Here is a 21,345-nt window from a genome sequence, read left to right as displayed (position 1 = left end):
AAAAAAAAAAAAAAAAAAAGCCAAACCTGGCATTCGGCTTTAACTGTTACCACATGTAAAAACAGTGTGATTAACTTGTTGTGTGACTTTATCACTTACCAGACTTCCAACACCTGAACAGCAGCATACATCAAAGAGTTAAGGCAGTCAAAGACAAGACACTGACAAAACAGCGAAGCGCAAAGCATGTCAGCGTGAACTTTGCAGTGTACAAATGGATTATGCCATGTGCAACTTGGATAGGCAATACACCATGCAAAATACTCCACAGGCAGATGAAAATCTGTTATATGGAGGTTGAACATGAAACAAAAATAGCAAATGCCCTGTAGTTGTATTTCACATGTGTAATAAGTAGCAAATGGCAACTGAAGATAAACCTAAGCAGCCATGAATTACAATGGTATAAGCACTATAATAATCTCCAGACTTTGAGGTGTGAATTGTAAAAATAGTTCATGTTTGCGTACAACATGGATACGCATGACACCATGTGAAATACTCCACAGGCAGATGAAAGTCAATTATATGGAGACTGAGCATGAGACAAGGCACACATGCACTGTTTTTGAATTTCACATGCATTGTTTGCAATGGCAGCCAAAGATTAACTCTTGGCTAATTAGAACTCCCTGCTCAACGACTGAGCCATAAAAGTAGAAGCTGCCATGAACTACAATGGTATCTGTTCCAGACTATGGGAATGCAAATATCCATTCCATGTAAATAATCGCTCCATAGAACATACAAATCCTGAGTAGAAAAATACCAGGAATAGACATGGAAATCAAGCAGCAGCACTGCCAGAAGCATAGATGCAGGTATTCGCTATATGGGAACAGACTGATACAGTAAAGCACTGGTTTCAGCTGCCATAGTAATTCCACTGCTTCAAGCTGCTTTGCTGAAAAAGGAGGAATGTTCAGGAGAAGGTCTCGGGTACAGAGGGATAACAAATCTCCAGGTGTATGGCTGTCCAGAGCACCGTACTTCCACTCCAGCAGCTTCTTCAGCCATAGAGGAATAAAAAAATATCCACACAATTCGGGTGGATGGGGAAATCCTCCCTGCTGCACTGTTGTATTCTGACAGTAGGGAATTCTCCTCTGTCGAAATATACTAATCAGTACTGCAGCCGATTGGCTGCAGTACTGATCACACAAGAATTTTCCAACATGCCTGTTTAACAGAAGTTGATCATTGGATTGACTTCTCTCTAGTGGGAATGGCTTGAAATGGATTAAATTGCAGCTTGTGCATGCTGAACTGGCTGAATTTCGATCCTTCTGTGGTTAGCCTAAGTAATTATTTTTGTATTACAGTTTAGTTATAAACTTTTTAAAGTTAATGTCCTTCCTTCTTTTGTCACAGACTCTGTGGATATCCACCATTTTATTCCAACCATGGACTGGCTATATCTCCAGGAATGAAGAAGAGAATCCGCATGGGACAGTATGAGTTTCCTAACCCAGAGTGGTCTGAAGTGTCTGATGAAGGTGATTGATGTTTAACCATTTATTTTTTATTTATTTTTTTGTGGTGGGTTTAGTTTGAGCATATTTAGCACCTTTTATGGTATGGTCTTTTTGATGGGTTATCTTCCAACTGATTCCTGGTTTTTCAATTTAAAAAATACAATCTCGCAGTCAGGTGTCTTGACTGTCTTGCAGAGCTTAGCTTGTCACTTTAAGCTTTAGTGTCTGGTATTTTATGTGTCAGATGCTTGCATTCTCTGCTGCGGATTGTTTTCATCCACTAACCACTACATGATGTAAGCTAGTGGTTCATGAAAACTTAAAGCTATCTCGTTAAAGCAGAACTAAAGTTCCTGGATGACTAAAACCTGCGCATGTGCAGGAGGGACATCATCCCACACGAACGATGAGTCCTGAAAACCGGCACACAGGAGAAGATGCCGGCACCGGTGGGACCGTTGGAAAGCTGAGTGTATCTGCCTCTAGTTCCGCTTTAAGTTCATGAAACAGCCACCATTCCTGATAGCTACTCCCATATGTTCTACCAGAACATCTAAATCTTCTGTCTCAAGAACCGATTTCTGCTTCACAGTCGATTGGCTTTATTTGCTCTGTTTTAAAACAGAAAATAGGGGAAACATTAGTTTCGTTAATTTTTTAGTCCCTTTCCTTTTTTATACAGCAAAAAAATAAAAAGTTGGAGTAGTTAATAATAAATACCACCAAAAGAAAGCTCTATCTTTCTCCAAAAATATAATTTTGGGTATAGTGTTGCATGAGTCCTTTTTCAAAGTAAATTGCAGCTTTAGGAGACCATAACCTCCAGCATTCACACACAGAAAAAGAATGTTGTGACCATCCTCCAACGATCAGTCGTGAAACACACCAGATAGTTGGACCTCACAGGTCAGTATGCATTTATATAGTTAACATGGCTGAAACACAGGCGTGTTGGATCTCCAGACTTCCTCGTCTGAGTAGTACGATGCCCCCAGTCACCGCCAACAACCCCCTAGTACACAGCATGATGCCCCAGTTGTCCGAGCGCACAGCACAGGGTGCCTGCAACTGCACAGCTCTTGCATCAAAATATCTCCAACAAGGTCCTCTTGCTGTGCGTGCACATCCTGGCTTCCTTCATTCTTACAGGTGAACCGTACTCCATTGGATGGCTAGAGACCACCATCTGTATGGCTCACTGATAGGAAGAAGCTCTGTGTAAGAGAAATGAGCATCATACCAGATAGTATTTGCTAGAGGTGTTAGGGGAATAAAATGACAACTGTACTAAAGGTAGACTTGTTCTTTAAATATCCTGTCAGCCACAACAATAAATAATAAGTTCCCTGTCTGTATACATGGTGATATTCTCTTCATCCCCTGTATAGAAACATGACTAGTGTCAGAATTGTGGTTTATTCTTAAGTGTTTTGCCTTCTAAGGCTATGTTCACATTAGCCCATTCTCTGAAAAGTGATCCACGGTGGATTACTTTTCAGAGTATGGCTAAGCAACCACTTTCAGGTGTTCAGGAGGCAATCATGCTGCCTCTCAAATACCTGTTTGGTGTGTGTGGTGTTTTTTTGTTTTTTCCTGTCAAGACCATAATAAAACAAATGCGTCACAACAGTGATGCCAAGCACTTGGCTCGCGATTGCGGCATGGCCCTATTGTTTTGAGTGGCTGTGTTTGACAGGCGGTGCCATCTGTCAACTCAACATGTTCTGTTCAATTTTGCCAAAAAGCAAATAATTGTGGCTGTGGCATTTGAACAGACCCCTCAAACTGTATTGTAGACTTGAGGTGGGTTTTCGGGGGGCAGCTCAACCGCCTGTTTTTACTGCCACCTGGCCGCCCATGTAGAAGAGGCCAAAAAAAGTACCCTTCCGTATTTTCTTGCTGCTGTAATCTGACTTTGCTAGACGGTGGCTACATTCATTCTCCATGGTCCCACCGCGTTTGCTTACTCGGACTATGGACTATTGCATAGAGCAGTGCTCATGTCTGCAACTAATGTGCAATGCTTGTTCCAAGCTATGAGGAGTAAAAGGAGGGGCTCAGAAGCTTACGAAGTGTACTGCAAAAAGGCAGAAAAACAGATCAAGAAACAATATCATGAGAAATAGATTACAGGGCCTTAAGTAGTGGATGTGTGTGTGTGTGTTTATTCTTAAAAAAAAAGATAGGCATACGCAAGTCATTAACTTTCCTGCTGGTTAAATGAAAGAAAATCACTCGATTACCATAGCCACACACTCGAGGTATTGTATTCTTGCAGTGGGGATCTTTCCCAGCTGTCAGAATACACTCAAGCTCTTGTACCAAATTGTGTTGTAACTGTAATGTGGACCTTCATTTTGTAAAGCGCTGCGCAAACTGTTGGCGCTATATAAAACCTATATAATAAAAAGCTGATTGAAAGAAATTGATTGACTTGTGTACTAGCAGCCTGCCCATTCATTGATAGAAATTCACCTGGTTCAGCTGAATTTTGATCCATGTATGGCCCGCTTAAGTATATTGTGTCACTTTTAGACCCCTTTCACACTGGGGCGGTTTGCAGGCGGTATTGCGCTAAAAATACCGCCTGCAAACCGCCCCTAAACAGCCTCCGAGGGCTTTCACGCTGAAGCGGTGCGCAGGCAGGACGGTAAAAAAAGTCCTGCAAACCGCTTTTTTGGAGCGGTGAAGGAGTGGTGTATTCACCGCTCCTTCACCGCTCCTGCCCACTGAAATCAATGGGACAGCGCGGCTATACCGCGGCTATAGCCGCGCTGTACGAGGGATTTTAACCCTTTTTCGGCCGCCAGCGGGGGTTAAAACCGCACCGCTAGCGGCCGAATACCGCTGCAAGAACGACGGTACAGCAGCGCTAAAAATAGCGCTGTTGTACCGCCGACACCCCCACCGCCCCAGTGTGAAAGGGGCCTTAAAGTGGAAGCAAACCCTCCTATCCTTTTCAGCTAAGGAAGCTGCCATCCTGTCCTCTGTTTAATCTTCAACTACCATGATGCTGCACATGTGATGTGTTATGACACCAGCCATTGGGTGGTTTGAAACTTTAGTTGCGAGCACAACCAATGTCTGTTATCATTTCCGGCATGCCCAGATTGTAATTAAAATTTTGAAACTTTAAATCGATGGGCTTACTTCTGCTGTAATTCTACAGGTTTTTTCCATGTAATCCACAACTGATGTTTTTTTTGTTTTTTTGTGCCACATTTGAAGGTACCTACAGTTCATTGTACACAGTGTTTTGCTTTCTCTCTCTTTTTTTTTTTTTTTTTTTTGTTTTTTGTTTTTTGTTTTTTTTTTTTTTTCTAAACTAGGTGACCTATATCTACTTAAAGCCTTTTAACTGTAACCTCATGCCCTTCCCAATATTAAAGTGGTGTTCCGGCCGAAATTATACTTTTTAAATAAAAATACCCCTATTATACACAAGCTTAATGTATGTATTCTAGTAAAGTTAGTCTGTAAACTAAGCAGATATACGGTAAGTGCTGAGAAAAAAAATTTAAAAATATCCAATTCGTTTTACAGTGGACAGTTTAGTGAGGGATGCTGAAGAGTTGTAAAAGTGGGTGGAACTCCACTTTAACATATTCTGGATATTACAATAACATGTTTTAAATGGTCTAGAAGGATTTTCTTAATTTTGCTAAATTTTAAGCTATAGTTTGGCAGATATTTCTTGCTTATGCTTTGGTATATCCCTTCTTTTTTTCTACACTTTATCCTAAATGGTAGGGAATGCAATTTTAAAATTCACCACTAGATGTCTTTAGAGTTTTCTACATATTTTCAATATACAAAGATTAGGTTTTTGATTTTGTGTTTGATATTTTGTTACAGCAATGCCACAAGTACAGATATATCGGAATACATTTTTCTTTCCAGTAGATTTTTATTGAATTTTTATAGAAAGTATAAACCTAAATAAAGGCATTCCAGTTATTCAATTTCTATCCTTCAATAACATTCTCCATTATTTTACATTGGCTTAAACCACACAAAGTGCACGTGTTTATCATTGTATAACACGCATGAAAATTAGGTGGAAATCGTGTGTGCGTGTTCTACGCCGATCCCTGCCGTCTCTGAGGGAAGAAGAGCAAGCGCTGCTGAATTACATAGATCTACGATCTCCTGTGTACCCAGCGCTCCGTGACGCACAGCCACGCCTCCTGGCCCTGCATAGGGCCACTGTCTATCATATGAGCAGGGCCAGGAGGCGTGGCTGTGAGTGACTGAGGGCTGGGTACACAGGAGATCGCGGCTCTGTGTAATAAAGCGGCGCTCGCTCCTCTTCCCTCGGAGACCGCAGGGATAATCCAACACCATGTAATCCAACACTGGCGAGGCTGCAGATGGGCACTGAACAGGCTGCATTGTTGGGAAATTTAATGGCTGCAGATGGGCACTGAGCAGGCTGCATTTTTGGGCAATTTAATAACTGAAGATGGGCACTGAGCAGGCTGCATTTTTGGGCAATTTAATAACTGAAGATGGGCACTGAGCAGGGTGCATTGTTGGGCAAGTTAGTGGCTGCAGATGGGCACTGGTGAGGCTGCATTGATGAGCTGTGACCCTAATTTTTGCTTCAAAGTTCTTTATTTAAAATGTAAGTTTTTGTTTTTTTTTCCCTGAAACTTCCCTCTTAAAATGAAGGTTCGTGTTATACGCCTGTGCATGTTATACGCCAATAAATACAGTATTTGCTGTAGTCATTTAACTCAACAGAGAAAGAGTCCTAAAAACATTATCCATACTAGTTTGTCATAATATTGTAGATTGTGGTAAAGGGGCCATGATGAGGCTGTGCAGTCATTTGACACAAAAACAAAAGATTAAAAAAAGGGAAAAAATATATTTTTGGGGCAAAATAAATGTGTTTTGACCAATGTAAATATTTTTATTGTATTACAATGGGGTTTTTAATGCAATTATACCTGGTGGATGTTCAGTCCTCCTCTGATGCCTGAACAGATGGGTGGTACTGTTAACTGTGGTCAGCTTTAGGCCGATCACTAAGGTTTTTTTTTTTTTTTCGCCATGAAGAGGTTAGGTGGTTCGGATACAGAATAAGCATTCTACCAATCCTCAGATGTGTCTGAAAGCACATTTCTTCTCTGATCTTTTGTCCAGCTGTAGTGGCCTGTGAGGCAAGCCTGCATGCATTGTACATGACCGTAGAAAGCAATGACCATAGTTGCATAGTAGGTGAGGTTGAAAAAAGACACAAGTCCATCAAGTCCAACCTATTTGTGTGATTATATGTCTGTATTACATTGTATATCCCTGTATATTGCGGTCGTTCAGGTGCTTATCTAATATTGTCGTTTTTTTGAAACTATCGGTGCTCCCCGCTGAGACCACCGGCTGTGAAAGTTAATTCCACATCCTTGGCGCTCTCAAAGTAAAGAACCCTCTACGTAGTTTAAGGTTAAACCTCTTTTCTTCTAATTTTAACGAGTCGCCACGTGTCTTGTTAAATTCCCTTATGCAAAAAAGTTTTTTTTTCCCCTATATTATCCCATATGGTCCCTAGCTTGCTCCTTTTGCTCAGAATGGATTTGATTCTCTGGCAGGGGTCTCCAAACTTCAGCCTAGGGGCCAAATGTGGCCTGCAGCAAGATTTCATTGAGCCTGCAGCTGATGTGCACAGTCTCTGCTCTGAATGGGACTCTAATGGAGACCCTGATGTAAGACGTTACGCTTGTGTAGACTGTAATGTAACAGTTGGGGGCTGATGTAAGGGGTAGTTTGATGGGGACTGTGATGTAAGAGGTGACTCTGAAAGGAGCCCTGATTTAAAGGGGACTCTGAACAAAAATAGGTTCATGCTGCCTTTCTCCTAAATCTTTAGTAACGAGTCAACTTTTCTTAAAATGTCTCTGCTTTGTTTACTGAAGTTTTTCCTGCTTTCTGAATCATATCATATATGCTTATTATAAAAGATCCCCAAGTCAAACATTATTTACATTTTATTCATTTATGAAATAGATGTATATATTTTTTTCTTTTGGCTCACGACTATTTGTAAAATCTACAATGTGAACTTTGTACTGCTCTATAGCCATGTATTGATCATGCAGTAAAAAGAGATGATAAACTTGGTTGCAGTGGAGTACTTGCATCTCAGGTTTGTATTGCCAAGACTGATTAGGTGAATAAAGGAAGGTCACATATAACATTTTCTAATAAGATAACAATTTTACTTTTACTCCATTCTTTGCTTCGCTAGTTATCTGACCAAAATGTACTGTTGTGTTTTGTTTTTTCCAACCTTGATGGATAACTAAACTTATGAACAAAAATTGCATATATTGCAGCTTACCAGTCCTGATGCGCAAGTATGAAAAATAACAGTTTTTGTTAGAATTGCATTGTCCTTGGCACATCTGAGAGCTGACCAGGAAACGTTAACTACTTTAAAGAAGAGTTCCAGCTGCAAAAAAATTTTTTTTAACCACTTGCTTACTGAGCACTTAACCCCCCTGCCCAGATCAATTTTCAGCTTTCAGTGCTGACGCACTTTGAATGACAATTGAGCGGTCATACAACACTGTACCCAAATGATAAAAATTTTTTTATCATTTTTTTTTCACACAAATAGAGCTTTCTTTTGGTGATATTTAATTACAGCTGGGGTTTTTATTTTTTGCTAAACAAAAAAGATGGAAAATTTTGAGAGAAAAAAAAAATCATGTTTCATAGTTATAAAATTTTGCAAACAGGTAATTTTTCTCCTTCATTGATATGCGCTGGAGAGGCGGCACTGATGGGGACAGATGAGGCGGCACTGATGGGGACAGATGAGGCGGCACTGATGGGGACAGATGAGGCGGCACTGATGGGGACAGATGAGGCGGCACTGATGGGGTGGCGCTGGTGGGCACAACTGTTGTGTACTGCTAGGTGTCATTGGCAGGTGGGCACAGATGAGCTTGGGGCAATCTCCTTGATCGGGATCAATGTCCCTCTCACAGCCGCCGGTGAGCGGCTTTTTTTTTTTTTGCTCTCAGCATACCGGCTCTGTTTACATCACATGATCAGCTGTCCTTGGCTGACAGCTGATCGAGTGGTAAGGGGTCGGGATCGACCCCTTACTCTGATCTGTGATCAGCCGAGTCTCATAGACTCGCTGATTACAGAGCGCACCGCGCGCCCGGGAGGACGTCAATAGACGTACTCCTGGCAAAACAGGTCCACGATGTAGCTGTCATTCGGATATAGCGTGGATCTGAAGCAGTTAATAGTCAGCAGCTACAAGTACTGTAGCTGCTGACTTTTAATAAGGACACTTGCCTGTCCAGGGAGGCCACGATATTGGCCCCCTGTACACTTGCCTGTCCAGGGAGCATGCGATGTCGGCCCCTGAGACCATCAGCTCGGGTTCAGGCGCTGCCATTACAACTAAGGGAAACTGGAAGTGGAGCCTTCAGGCTTCACAGCGGGTTTCCTACTGTTCGTGCATGAGTTGCGCTACGCTTTGTGAATGGCCACCTTGTCTTCTGGGACACAAACAGGTCCCAGAAGGCGGCGGGGGAGAAGGAAGAGGACATGACTGACTTCGCCGCAGCAAGGCTAGGACGGAAGTACACTTTGTACTTCTAAAAAGGTAGGAAAGAAAAAAATATCCAAAAATGAGGGGTGGAGGGGTGGCTTTTAGTTTAAGACAACCTTTTAAAAGTGGGTGGAACTCTGCTTTTAAGGGCTGGAAGGATTTACCCCCTTAATGACCAGGCCATTTTTTGCGATACGGCACTGGGACGTAACAAAATTTATGTCCCTTTTCCCCCTCAAATAGAGCTGTCTTTTGGTGGCATTTGATCACCTCCTATTTTTTTTTGCTATAAACAAAAAAAAAATGACAATTTAATAAAAAAAAATCTATATTTACCTTTTTGCTATAATAAATATCCCCAAAAAAAAAAAAAAAAAAATTCTTCATCAGTTTAGGACAATATGTATTCTTCTACATATTTTTGGTAAAAAGAAAAAAAACCCAATAAGCGTATATTGATTGGTTTGCGCAAAAGTTATAGCGTCTACAAAATAGGGGATAGATTTTTGACTTTTTTTTTTTTTACTAGTAATGGCGGTTATCAGCGATTTTGGCGGGACTGCGACATTGCGGCGGACAGATCAGACACTTTTGACACAGGAAGAGACGATCTCACTGCACTCTCCTGTCAGAACGGGGATCTGCTTTGTTTACATTGGCAGATCCCCGTTCTGCCTCTCTGAGGAGCGATCACGGGTGGCCAGCGGACAGCGCGGCAGCCGGACCCGCTCATCGGCGTCCCTGCTGTGCAGTGGCGTGCGTGCCCACCGTGACTCATGCACGGGTACGTCGTTTCGCGCAATAGGGCCGTCCTGCCGCAGTATATATGCGGTGGGCAGTCCTTAAGTGGTTAAAAACTATATATTATCATTCTTATGTATACCAATGAACCCCCCAGTCAATTCAGATGAACAAAGGCAAAAATGTTTATAGTCCAGCCTGGGTGCCAACCATGCATGGCCCCCTCCATAGATACAGTGAAGGAATGACCGTAGGGACAGGAAGTGTTTTGTTTGCAGGATTACCAGGTGACAAAGTAAAGGAGGCTGAAAAAAATGCAGACACCTTGTCTAGGATTGGTATGCTGCCTGAAATATATTACATTTCTGTTTTGGGGTTGAGATACACATTTCGCTTTGTTTCATAGTCATGTTGGTGGGGATTGTCATAATTCTTTTTTTTTTTTTTCTTTTAGTGAAACAGCTGATTAGAAACCTTTTAAAGACCGATCCAACGCAAAGAATGACTATCACAGAATTCATGAACCACCCGTGGATAATGGTATGTAGGCACAATATATAGCTACTGAGCAGGAATTGGCAGTAAGTATTTTAAGGAAAATTGCAATAAACTTTGAAGGTTACAAAAACAAAACAGATATAAAGGGGCACAAAGGCCTAGTGCTTTACCTAATATAAAATCTATCGAATACAAGACGGTGCCAAAAACACACTCGCAAAAGTCCCCATGACTAAGCTCTGAGGGGTGGAGTAAAACACATTTTGTGTGTGTGTGTGTGTGTGTGTGTGTGTGGCCTGGTCGGAATCCAGGCTTAGGTTGCCACTTTTTCTACCGCACCTTGGGATGATATGAATGTGCGGTCACATGGACATCTTCCTTTATACTGAGTTATCTTAGGAGCCAGGGTGGGCTTCCTCCTGATTAATACTCCCAGCGGTGGATTTTTAGGATTGATACCCCCTTCAGTGAGCCTGAGCAGCATGCGAGACAGGTCTCTTGGGTCATACTCGCAAAGTGCCACGCTCAAAAAGCAGTGTAAACAGAACCCAAGTGACAGAGTGGTCAGGATCTAGATGCGTTTCACCAAGACCCAGACATCACTTAGATTGACACATTTTCGAGAGGTGGACCCTCTTCGTCAGAACATAGCTCGTCTGTATGTCATATCACCTTTTATATAAGAACTCTACAACCAATGCAAAACAAACCCATCTCCTTAATAGAGGCACCATTGCACAACAGAAGCTGTCACCCAGAGCCAAAAAAAATAAACATGACAAATGTCAGTGGCAGCAAAAGGGTTAAATGTACGCTGGCTTTGACGTTTGTTCTTGGTCAGCTTTTAAAGCTCTAACAAACTACAAGTCATATGACCAAAAAATGAATTTTTTTTTTTTTTTTTTTTTTTTAGATTTAGAAAGGATTTAATGTCTGTGTCCTTTTGACCTTTTTTGGCACAGACAGATTCACAGGAATTTTGACTTTATTATGTTAAAAAAAAAAAGTATATTACTGTATGACCCGTTGACACACTGAAATTGTAGAGTTTCTTAAAGTTGGGTTATACTGTCATCTACAGTAGGATGGGAGACTGGCAAATAAAGTTAAGTTGGCTCCCTATAACTCCACCTCCACCAATCCTGCTTCGGTTTTTTTGCCAATACCCTAGGAGGTTGGTTTCCTTTTCCTTGGCTCTGCTTAAAAAAAAAAAAAAAATCCATATCTTAATTGTACAGAACAGGATGTCGTAGACCATGGGTTTATATGCTACTACCTTCAGGTGTTTGGACATTGGCAAAAGCCTTGCTGGAGATGCCCCCGTGTACCTTGTATAACCCCACCCACTCTGTCGGACTCCAGGTTTTTTTGCTAGTGTTCTTAGGCAATGGATATCTTCTCCATGGAGAAGTTTTCTATTTTTTTTATTTTTACTTTTTACTTAAGTCCAGGGTCATAGACCCAGACCCTGAAAACTCCTTGCTGGTTATGCCCACCATGAGGAGTTAACCTTGGTCTCCTTTTGGAACCTGAAACATGAATAAGGTTAGACAGGGTTTCCCTGTATTTGTCACGGAGTTCTCTAATGGAGTGTTATTCACTTTGTGTGTTATCCCTCTGTAAATGTCTTTACTACTTTTGTGGTAGGTAACATTACTAAACTACATTTGTCACACTTTTTTTTTTTCCCACACAGCATTGTTGCACGGGTGGTGGCATTGTTCCACTGTTTTCCAGCTGATGCACTTCCTCCTGCCATTTCTGTTGAAATGCAAGAAGCACATTTGCTGGTCTCCCAGCTGCCTACTGTTTCAGAGGCAAAGTCGCAGGATGTCAGTCGGCACCTAGGTTATTGCAGCTCCTTTCCTGGACATGTCAATACCCTCTTTTTCTGCATCCATTTCTTGAGAACCCCACAGGGGATCTCCCCACTTAGCAATGGCATAAACCAGGCAAAGAGAAGCTGAGAAAAAAAGGATCTAATAGCACTCGTGCTACAGGCCGCACTGAGGAAAACCAGCAAAAATATTCAGGGTGGTGGCTGTTACACTGCACCGAAGCAAGGTCCTATATTGACACCGCTCCTTGTCATGTGTGTTACAGATGTCCTGCCTGACTAAGGTATATCTCACTTGCAACTATGTCTGATTTTATAAAGATTTCTGCCCTGTCTCCAGTGTCCCAAAGCACTGTTCTGCCTCTCCACCACCTGAATCTTTTCAAGAATATGATACTGAACCTCTTTTGAGGAAGAATTTGAGTAAGGTTGAGGTGGACGCAGATGTGGATCCTATTCAGGGATATTCACCTTCTGCATTTTTTTTGAAGAACAAGCTAAGGCTTCACATCATAAGCTTTTTGCTACCAACTCGCGTTTTGTTGCTATCCAAGCATTGTATTCTATAGAAAAAGGAATTTATGAAATAATGCTCTGTCCCAGTAGTGGATTATGTTCTCAACAAGCATCACACTGTTATGTTGAAAGTGTTCCCTCAAATTCTGTTGATGCTTTGAAACCCCATTGAAGGCAACCTTTGCTATGGTCCTGCCTTACAATTGGCCATTGCTGCTATGTCCATTTGTCAGACTTGCTAACTGGACTCTGCAAATGAATAAACAACATGATCCTGTCTTTGAGGACTATGTAATGCTGGAACAATTGAAACGTATGCCTTCTAGGGAATGGTACTTTGCCAAATTTCAAGGATGACACTGCTCTTTGTGCAGAATTTTGTGGTTAAAGGCTTGGTCTGCTGAGCCTGCTTGCAAAAGCTATATCTTTGACACACGTCTTTCAATGGCAAACACATGTTGTTGGGTCAATCACTAGATACATTTTTCAAGGAAGTTACTGGGGGAAGGTACTTTTACCCCAAACAATATAGCCTAAACCAACTACTGCCAGGTCTTTTTGTCGCAAGCCTTGGGCCCTAAAGCCTCAAAACTTAAAACCCTCCTCACAATGAAGGGGCAACCTCACTCTCTGAAGTGGTGGTGGGGGCAGCATCTGTTGGCTTCTGCGCCAGTCTGAATCAGAGAAGTCCTGAACCTCTGGGTCCAATATGCAACTGTTTGAAAGAGGCCTGATAATACTATAACTGGTATTGTTCAATAAATTATAAAATATAGGGAGAATGAATATAGTCTCATGACAAATAACCGACATAGGTAAAGAGGTCATATCATGATACATGTTTGTGTGTGTGTGTGTGTGTATGTATGTATGTATATATATATATATATATATATATATATATATATATATATATATATATATATATATATATATATATATATATATATATATATATATATATATTATAGTATGTGTATATACATGATAGTATGCAACATCCATTCATGCACTTCCCATTTTAAATTAGTCAGAGATATTATGGAAGGGGGTATTTCTAAATGGCCGTGTTCCAAACTTATGTTTGCAACATTGGGAGGCTGTGTTCCAACTTGTGCCTACGCAATGGGAAGAGGGTACATTACCTTCTGTTCCTTTCAATTTTACATCCCCATCCCACTGCTCATGCTCATTCGCAAGTTTTGGAAGATGACTATGTGGAAGTCCTCTGCCCACAGACATCCACAGCCATCGGGCCAGAGTTGTGATGAAGGCACTTGTCCTCATCAACGTGGGTACAAGGTAAACACCCCTCCCATGTTTTAAGGGGATGTGGCCTGATGTGATTCAGGAGGTGGGGTCATATGCTCATTACCCCTTCTTTCTGGCTTGCCAGGCTGAAAGCTTGCATAAGGGACTGGTAAGGATTTTTGGAAGGGACTTTTTCTTTTTTTTCTTCTCACAATACCTTGCCTATTAGGTTCAGACGACAAATTTATAATAAAAACAGTAAATGGACATTTTATAGTCTTAGTCCTATTCTGCCTCAAACCATACCCAGGTACGTAGTGAAAGAGCTCGCTCCTGTAATGGTGAATGGGACAGAACCCATCAGACAGAACTATTTGTCTTCTATTTTTCATAATTTTTAATTATGCTTTTAAATTTTAAACTTTTTAATGTTGTGATGTTGGGCGTATAGATCATAGTCCTATCATATGCTTATATTATAAAACACAAACCGATATGCATTTTATTTCCTTTTGTCTTTTATTTTTTTTGTAAATGCAACAGCAATCAATGCAAGTGCCACCAACTCCACTACACACCAGCCGGGTTTTAAAAGAAGAGAAGGATTTGTGGGAAGATGTTAAGGTAAGACTTTTCTTGAACCATTTATCTGTTTCCCTGTCAAGATAATTATTTTGAAGAAAAAATGCTTATTAAAAAAAAAATCTCTATCTCTCCATCGTTAAGGAAAAAAAAAAAAAAAAAAAAAAAAAAAACCCCAATTAATAATCCCTTTTGGTTTCCTACATTTCCACCTTTACATTTATACCCCGGTACTGCTGCCATAACCCCGGTATTCAAAGTGATTGTAAAGACAGGTGTGTTTTTTTTTTTTTTTTTTTTTTTTTTTTTTTTTAATCTTAATGCATTAAGATATAAAACCTTCTGTGTGCATCAGCTCCCTTAATACTTACCTGAGCCCCGTCTCTATCCAGCGATGTCCAGGAGTGACTCCGCCGTCCTGGACTCTCCCTTCTGATTGGCTGAGACACAGCAGCGGTGCCATTAGCTGCTACCGCTGCTGTCAAACTCAAGTTAGCCAATCAGGAGAGAGAGGAGCCGGGGCCGAACCACTGTTCCGTGTCTGAATGGATACACGGAGCTGCAGCTCGGCTTGGGTGCCCCCATAGCAAACTGCTTGCTTTGGAGGCACTTAACAGGGGTAAGGGGCCAGGGACCCGAGAAGAGGAGGATCTGGACTGCTCTGTGCAAAACTACTGCACAGAGCAGGTAAGTATAACATGTTATTTTATTGGAAAAAAAACACTAGACTTTACAATCACTTTAAAGTCAAACAAATGACATATTTTCACTATAGGTCGGTCGGCAAGTGGTCAAATTGTGTTTTTATTTATTTTTTTTTCTAAATTGCATTTGAAAAACAGCTGCGTAAATACCGTGTGACATAGAAAATTGCAACGATCGCCATTATATTCCCTAGGGCAGTGATGGCGAACCTTGGCACCCCAGATGTTTTGGAACTTCATTTCCCATGATGCTCAACTACACTGCAGAGTGCATGAGCATCAAAGGAAATGTAGTTCCAAAACATCTGGGGTGCCAAGGTTCGCCATCACTCCCCTAGGGTCTCTGCTAATAAAAATATATACTGTATGGTTGGGGGTTATAAGTAATTGTTCAGCAAAAAATTCTGATTTAAACTTGCAAACAAAAAGTGCCAGAAAAGGCTTGGTCTTCAAGTGGTTAAAGATATCATATGCAGTACATAATATCAAAAGATTCAGAGAATCTGGAGAAATTTCTCTGCGCAAGGGGTAAGGCCCGAAATGCAGTATAAGATGCCTGTGATATTCAGGCCCTCAGATGGCACTGCATTAAAAACCGGCATGATTCTGTGATTCACATCATTACATGGGTTCAGGAATACTTCCAAAAACCACTGTCTGTGAACATCATTTGATATGCCATCCAAAAATGCAAGATAAAGTTCTATCGTGCAAAGAAGCTGTATCTGAACATGATCCAGAAATGCCACTGTCTTATCTGGGCCAAAGCTCATTTAAAATGGTCTGTTGCAAAGTGGAAGTGGTTTTGTGGTCAGACAAATCAAAATGTGACATTCTTTTTGGCAACAATGGGCACCACGTCCTCCAGACTAAAGAGGAGTGGGACCTTCCAGCCTGTTATCCGCACTTGATTCAAAGCCAGCATCTCTGATGTTATGGGGTTGCATTATGGAAAAAGGCACCATCAATGCTAAAAAGTGTATGTATGTGTATGTATGTGTGTATATGTGTGTATATGTGTGTATATGTGTATATGTGTGTGTGTATATATATATATATATATATATATATATATATATATATATATATATATATATATATATATATATATATATATATATATATATATATATATATATATATATATATATATATATACATACATACATACATACATACATACATACATACATACATACATACATACATTTACAGGTTTTAGACCAGCATATGCTCAGGCAAGAATGGAATAACATTCCTCTCCCAAAACTCAAGCGGCTGTCCTCAGTTCCCAGACGTTTAGAATGTTAAAAGAGGAGGCAATGCTACACCATCGCGAACATGGCCCTGTCTCAACTTTTTTGGAATTGGGGTTGTACTTTTGCCAGCTTTTTTGTTGCCCTGTCCCAACTTTTTGAGATGTGTTGCTGCCATTGATTTCAAAATTAACTTTCGTTTTCAGAATTAAAAAAAATAATTTTTTTTTTTTTTTTTCAGTTTAACCGCTTCAGACCCGGAAGATTTTACCCCCTTCCTGACCAAAGCACTTTTTGTGATTCGGCACTGCGTCGCTTTAATTGACAATTGCATGGACGTTGCACCCAAACAAAATTGATGTCCTATTTTTTTTCCCACAAATAGAGCTTTCTTTTGGTGGTATTTGATCACCTCTGCAGTTTTTAGTTTTTGCGCTATAAACAAAAAGAGCGACAATTTTGAAAAAAACGCATAATTTTTTTACCCCTTTTGCTATAATAAATATCCCCCAAAAATATATAAAAAAAAAAAAACAATTTCTTTCCTCAGTTTAAGCCGATATGTATTCTACATATTTTCTGTAAAAAAAATCGCAATAAGTGTATATTGATTGGTTTGCGTTCGTTATAGCATCTACAAAATAGGGGATAGTTTTATGGCATTTTTATAAATTTTTTTGTTTTTTTACTAGTAATGGCAGCGATCTGTGATTTTTTATTGGGACTGCGACATTATGGTGGACACGTCGGACAATTTTGACACATTTTTGGGACCATTGACATTTATACAGCGATCAGTGCTATAAAAATGCGTTGAATATTGTAAAAATGTCACTGGCAGGGAAGGGTTTAACCACTAGGGGGGCGATCAAGGGGTTAATTGTCTTTCCTAGTGTGTTCTAACTGGAGGGGGGAGGGGACTGTGTAGGGGAAGAGATAGACCGCTGTTCAAGAGACGATCTGTCTCTTTTCCCCTCAGAGAACCAGAAACGGTGTGTTTACACAGATCACGGTTCTCCGTGTGCCCCCAGTGATCGCGGGAGCCCGGTGGTGATCGCAACCGCCAGGCACTCGCATCAGCTCTGTGAGCGGGGGGGCAGAAAGGGAAGCGACACAACATGATGGTAAATCGCTCAGCCGAGCCATGTTGCCACAGTACAACTGCAGCGGTTGGTCGGCAAGCAGCTAAACATTATTTTCTATTGTAAATATGGGTTTATGAGATTTGCAAATTATTGCATTGTTTTTATGTAGATTTTACACAGCGTCCAAACCTTTTTGGAATTGGGGTTGTATTAAAATTACATAAAAACAACATAAGCTGTATCACTCACACATAAAAAAAAAAAAAAAAGCGCACACAGCACTGTAACAACCATTTGATCAAATAGATCCACTGGTTATGGAAGCAGTAGACGCAACCAATCCAATTACTGACCTTTTCAAAGGCAGAGCTGTATCTACACCATACTTGTATGTATTTATTTGCTTCTATTGTTCAAACTCATCTCTCAAATATGTTGTATCTTCAAATTTGATTCTTAAGTGTCAAAGGCCAGTAATTGCACTTCATACATAACCTATCATCCTCACAGAAAGTTTTGGACTATAAAACCTCCTTATAAGATAGTTCTCATGTTTAACTGATCATATGATATTGTATGATCAGCCTAAACCAGGAAGTAGCTTATTGCTAGCCTCCCCACACTCGTGATGGGATGTGTCCCAATTACATCATCCACCAAAAACAGGAAATATTGAGCAGTGGGGAAGGGTGTGGACAGAGCTATACCTTGCTTCAGCTTGCAGAGGGATAATGTTCTTAGGTTTCTAAAGGCAGCCTAGAGGCAAGTAACAGGGAAGTGTCCATCCCCTAAATGACCAGGGATGTTAATCACAATTTGTTTAACTATTTTTTTTCTCATAATATATTTTTTCCAATTGCAGGAAGAAATGACCAGTGCTCTGGCTACAATGAGGGTTGACTATGAACAAATTAAAATAAAGAAAATAGAAGATGCCTCCAATCCTCTGCTCCAGAAGAGGCGGAAGAAGATCACACCTCATGTTGCCACCCACTGAGCATAAATTATGCCTGTTCTCACTTTGACCTAGAACTGTTAAAGTCTCACCAGCCACTGTTAGCTGTAACTGTGGTATCTAAGTGCCACTGTATTATTTAGTGGGAATGGCTGTGCATCTTGGGACTCTCATTATGTACTCCACAGTCTGGAAGTTTTTAAATTTTTAGTTTTTGTTTTCTGTTTTTAGAGACTATCTACAGTGTGTGTGTGTCTGTATGTATGTGTGTGTAAATGAACTTTTTTTAGGCAAAATTTTAATCATCAATTCCACCCAATACAGATATTTCAGTTGCATGGTTGATGGCAAACAGAATTACACAGTGGCTGTCCGTTTCCCAAGGACTCCAGTACAGACCTGGCCCTGACAATGACTAGAGGGACTGCTTAATCACTGTAACTTTATTGAGTAGGCACCCTTACCGTGGAAGAAATAGGAAATACTAAAAGGATATGTGTGGGAGGGACATAATCGATTTCTGGAAAGTGTTTCCACCCCATGGCTCTGGCTCTACACCAGTGACTATCTCCATCAAATTTCCCAGTTCCACAGCCAGCCTGTGTTTCAGTTCTTTGGTGCTAACCTCTACTGTTTATCCAAAGTGTATTGAATGGCAGTTGTACTATGACTGTAGCTCTGCAGAGGATTACCCCCAGATTTGTGTCCTGTTTCAAAAGTTTAGTACTCTTGCAAACCCCTCTTGTAAGATTGGTTTGAATCTGGATTTGGCAGTTTCTCTGTGAATTCATCTTTGGTTGCCAACTCCTTTTACAAATAGGCTTCTTGCAGGATGCAATTTCTACTAAGGCTTGCTTAAAGTGTTTGCCCAGAATTAGAACCACTGTATGGTTTTTACTGCTATCGAGGTCTACTTTAGAGAAATTTGCCCTCACTTCCTGTTTTGCTGATGTTTTACCATACATAAACTGAGCGGAACTCTCCAATCGCAACAAACACCTTAATAAATTATTTACTTTAGTAGAGTAGGGAAGGCTAAGAACCGCTCTCCATGTCCCTGTTGCAGACTTTTTCACTTCCTGTCTGGTAAAACATTTTTCAGCACGACAGGAAATGGGGTGAGTCTTTCCAACAAAGCCCCAGATAGTAGTAAAAATCAGGATTTCTAATCATTCCCCAATCTATACAAAACCAGAAAAAAAATGCTGGACATACACTTTACCTTTTTAAAATTAGAATTCTTAGAATTCCAGCCCAACTAGTTTTTATTCATTTTTTTTTTTTTTAAATATACCTTTTTTGTTTTTTATTGCTATCCGACCCGTTTGGGGAGATTCTTTCATTCATACTGTTCCAGCGGCTACGCAGGAAGTGAGAGCAGGAAAAACATACCAGAAACCCAATTGCTTTGCTTTGTCAAAAAAGTAAAAAGAAATGGATGCGGGACTTTGTTTTTTTTTTTTTTTTTTTTTTTTTCATTTTTTATCCTGCTTTGCTTTGTCAGTATTCTGTTCACTTCCTGTCCTAGTGACCAACCTTGAAGTCAGCCAAAGTTTCCCCAGCAGGGACACAGCAATAAAACCCTGAATTTTTTTTTTTTTAAATCCTTTGCTCATTTTCCTAATCGACTAAACAGTTTCTGGAAGTTCTCTATTAAAATGTATTCGCTGCTACTGTTAATAGTGAGCTATTCTATCTGCTGTGAATGCACATACAGCAGGAAACCCCTGCCGTTTGCATTGATACCAGTTCTCACTTTTACCATTTTGCAAACCGATTTTAAATAAGGTTCCTGTGTTTGTTCAACTATTTGTTACATGACACACAAAGTGCCATTTGTGCCTTGCTCTCTTTCCTTCTCTGTGCAGGACTGTTCTTTTGCATATTATATGGGTTCAAATATCTGTCTTATTTTTCATTATAGCTTGTATTAATGTATCTGACAGTTTGCTGTCTTGTTAAAATAGCATTATATTGTCTCTCTGTAGTCGTTTTATGTTTTGGGTTTTTTTTTTTTTTTTTTCCTTTTGTTTGTTTGTCACCTACATTTTAAAGTATAATTCAAGCCAAACTTTTTATTTTTTAATTTAGTTTTTGATTAGGTTGGCATGGTTTAGAACCTATGTCAAGTTTTTATAGTGCAACCCCAACCCACATTTTATTTATTTTGGATATGATGACGAAGATTAGAACTGTTGAGTTTTTGTTTTGTTTTGATTGCTGTCTTTGCCCCTATTGGGGAGGATTTCTCTCCATTACCATCTGTGATGGTGGTCACCAAAACACAAAGTGAGGGAAAATGTAAAAACCTCTGTGAGGGTTAGACAGTAATACTGGATCCAGACAGAAAAAAAATAAAACCAGTTCTAATCCCCCCCAAAATTGTTTTGGCTTATGTTACATTTTATATAACGTTTTAAATGTAACCAGATATTTAGACTAAAAATGGTGATTGTGTTTTGCACACACATATTTACTGTGTTATGACTGTCAAAAAGAGACAGCATTATTACTTTTCTAGCACATAAATAACAGAAGGAGTTTATAAATATTAACAAAAATGCTAGTGTCCCAGTTGTCATGCTGATCTTCTGGCTTCAATAATCTGACTCAGAACAACTGTAGATGAGGAATTTTGATTTTATGGGTAAACTGCATACCTGTTTCTGTGGTAAGTAACTTGGAAAATATTGAAGCCAGAGACTGCCAGGAAACGTTTATAATCATTATGCAGTCAGTGATGGTAGCCTCCGCATTTTCCTTTTATTATGGGTTCCTATTGTAAAAATAAATTCTAGCTGCAAACATCTTCAAAGTTGTCATGAAACAGGCACATGTTTCATAGCAACTTGAAGGGCATCTCCTCTTATTGTAT

General features: G+C 40.1%; 1 protein-coding gene across 1 annotated transcript in view; it reads left to right on the top strand.

Annotated features, from left to right (window-relative positions):
• MAPKAPK2 (MAPK activated protein kinase 2) overlaps window positions 1-20,457 on the top strand; it is a 97,042-nt gene extending 76,585 nt beyond the window's left edge. Inside the window, exons 7-10 of the mRNA XM_073615788.1 lie at window positions 1,372-1,496; window positions 10,241-10,326; window positions 14,432-14,512; window positions 18,378-20,457. Coding sequence (XP_073471889.1) covers window positions 1,372-1,496; window positions 10,241-10,326; window positions 14,432-14,512; window positions 18,378-18,512 — 427 coding nt within the window. The 3' untranslated portion in view covers window positions 18,513-20,457. The remainder of the gene's footprint in view (window positions 1-1,371; window positions 1,497-10,240; window positions 10,327-14,431; window positions 14,513-18,377) is intronic.
• Window positions 20,458-21,345: the final 888 nt, after the last annotated feature.

Source organism: Aquarana catesbeiana, linkage group LG02 (assembly GCF_042186555.1).
Source record: "Aquarana catesbeiana isolate 2022-GZ linkage group LG02, ASM4218655v1, whole genome shotgun sequence".
NCBI lineage: Eukaryota > Metazoa > Chordata > Amphibia > Anura > Ranidae > Aquarana > Aquarana catesbeiana.
Note: the sequence above shows the minus strand (reverse complement) of the source record. Positions and strands in the feature narration are given on the sequence as shown.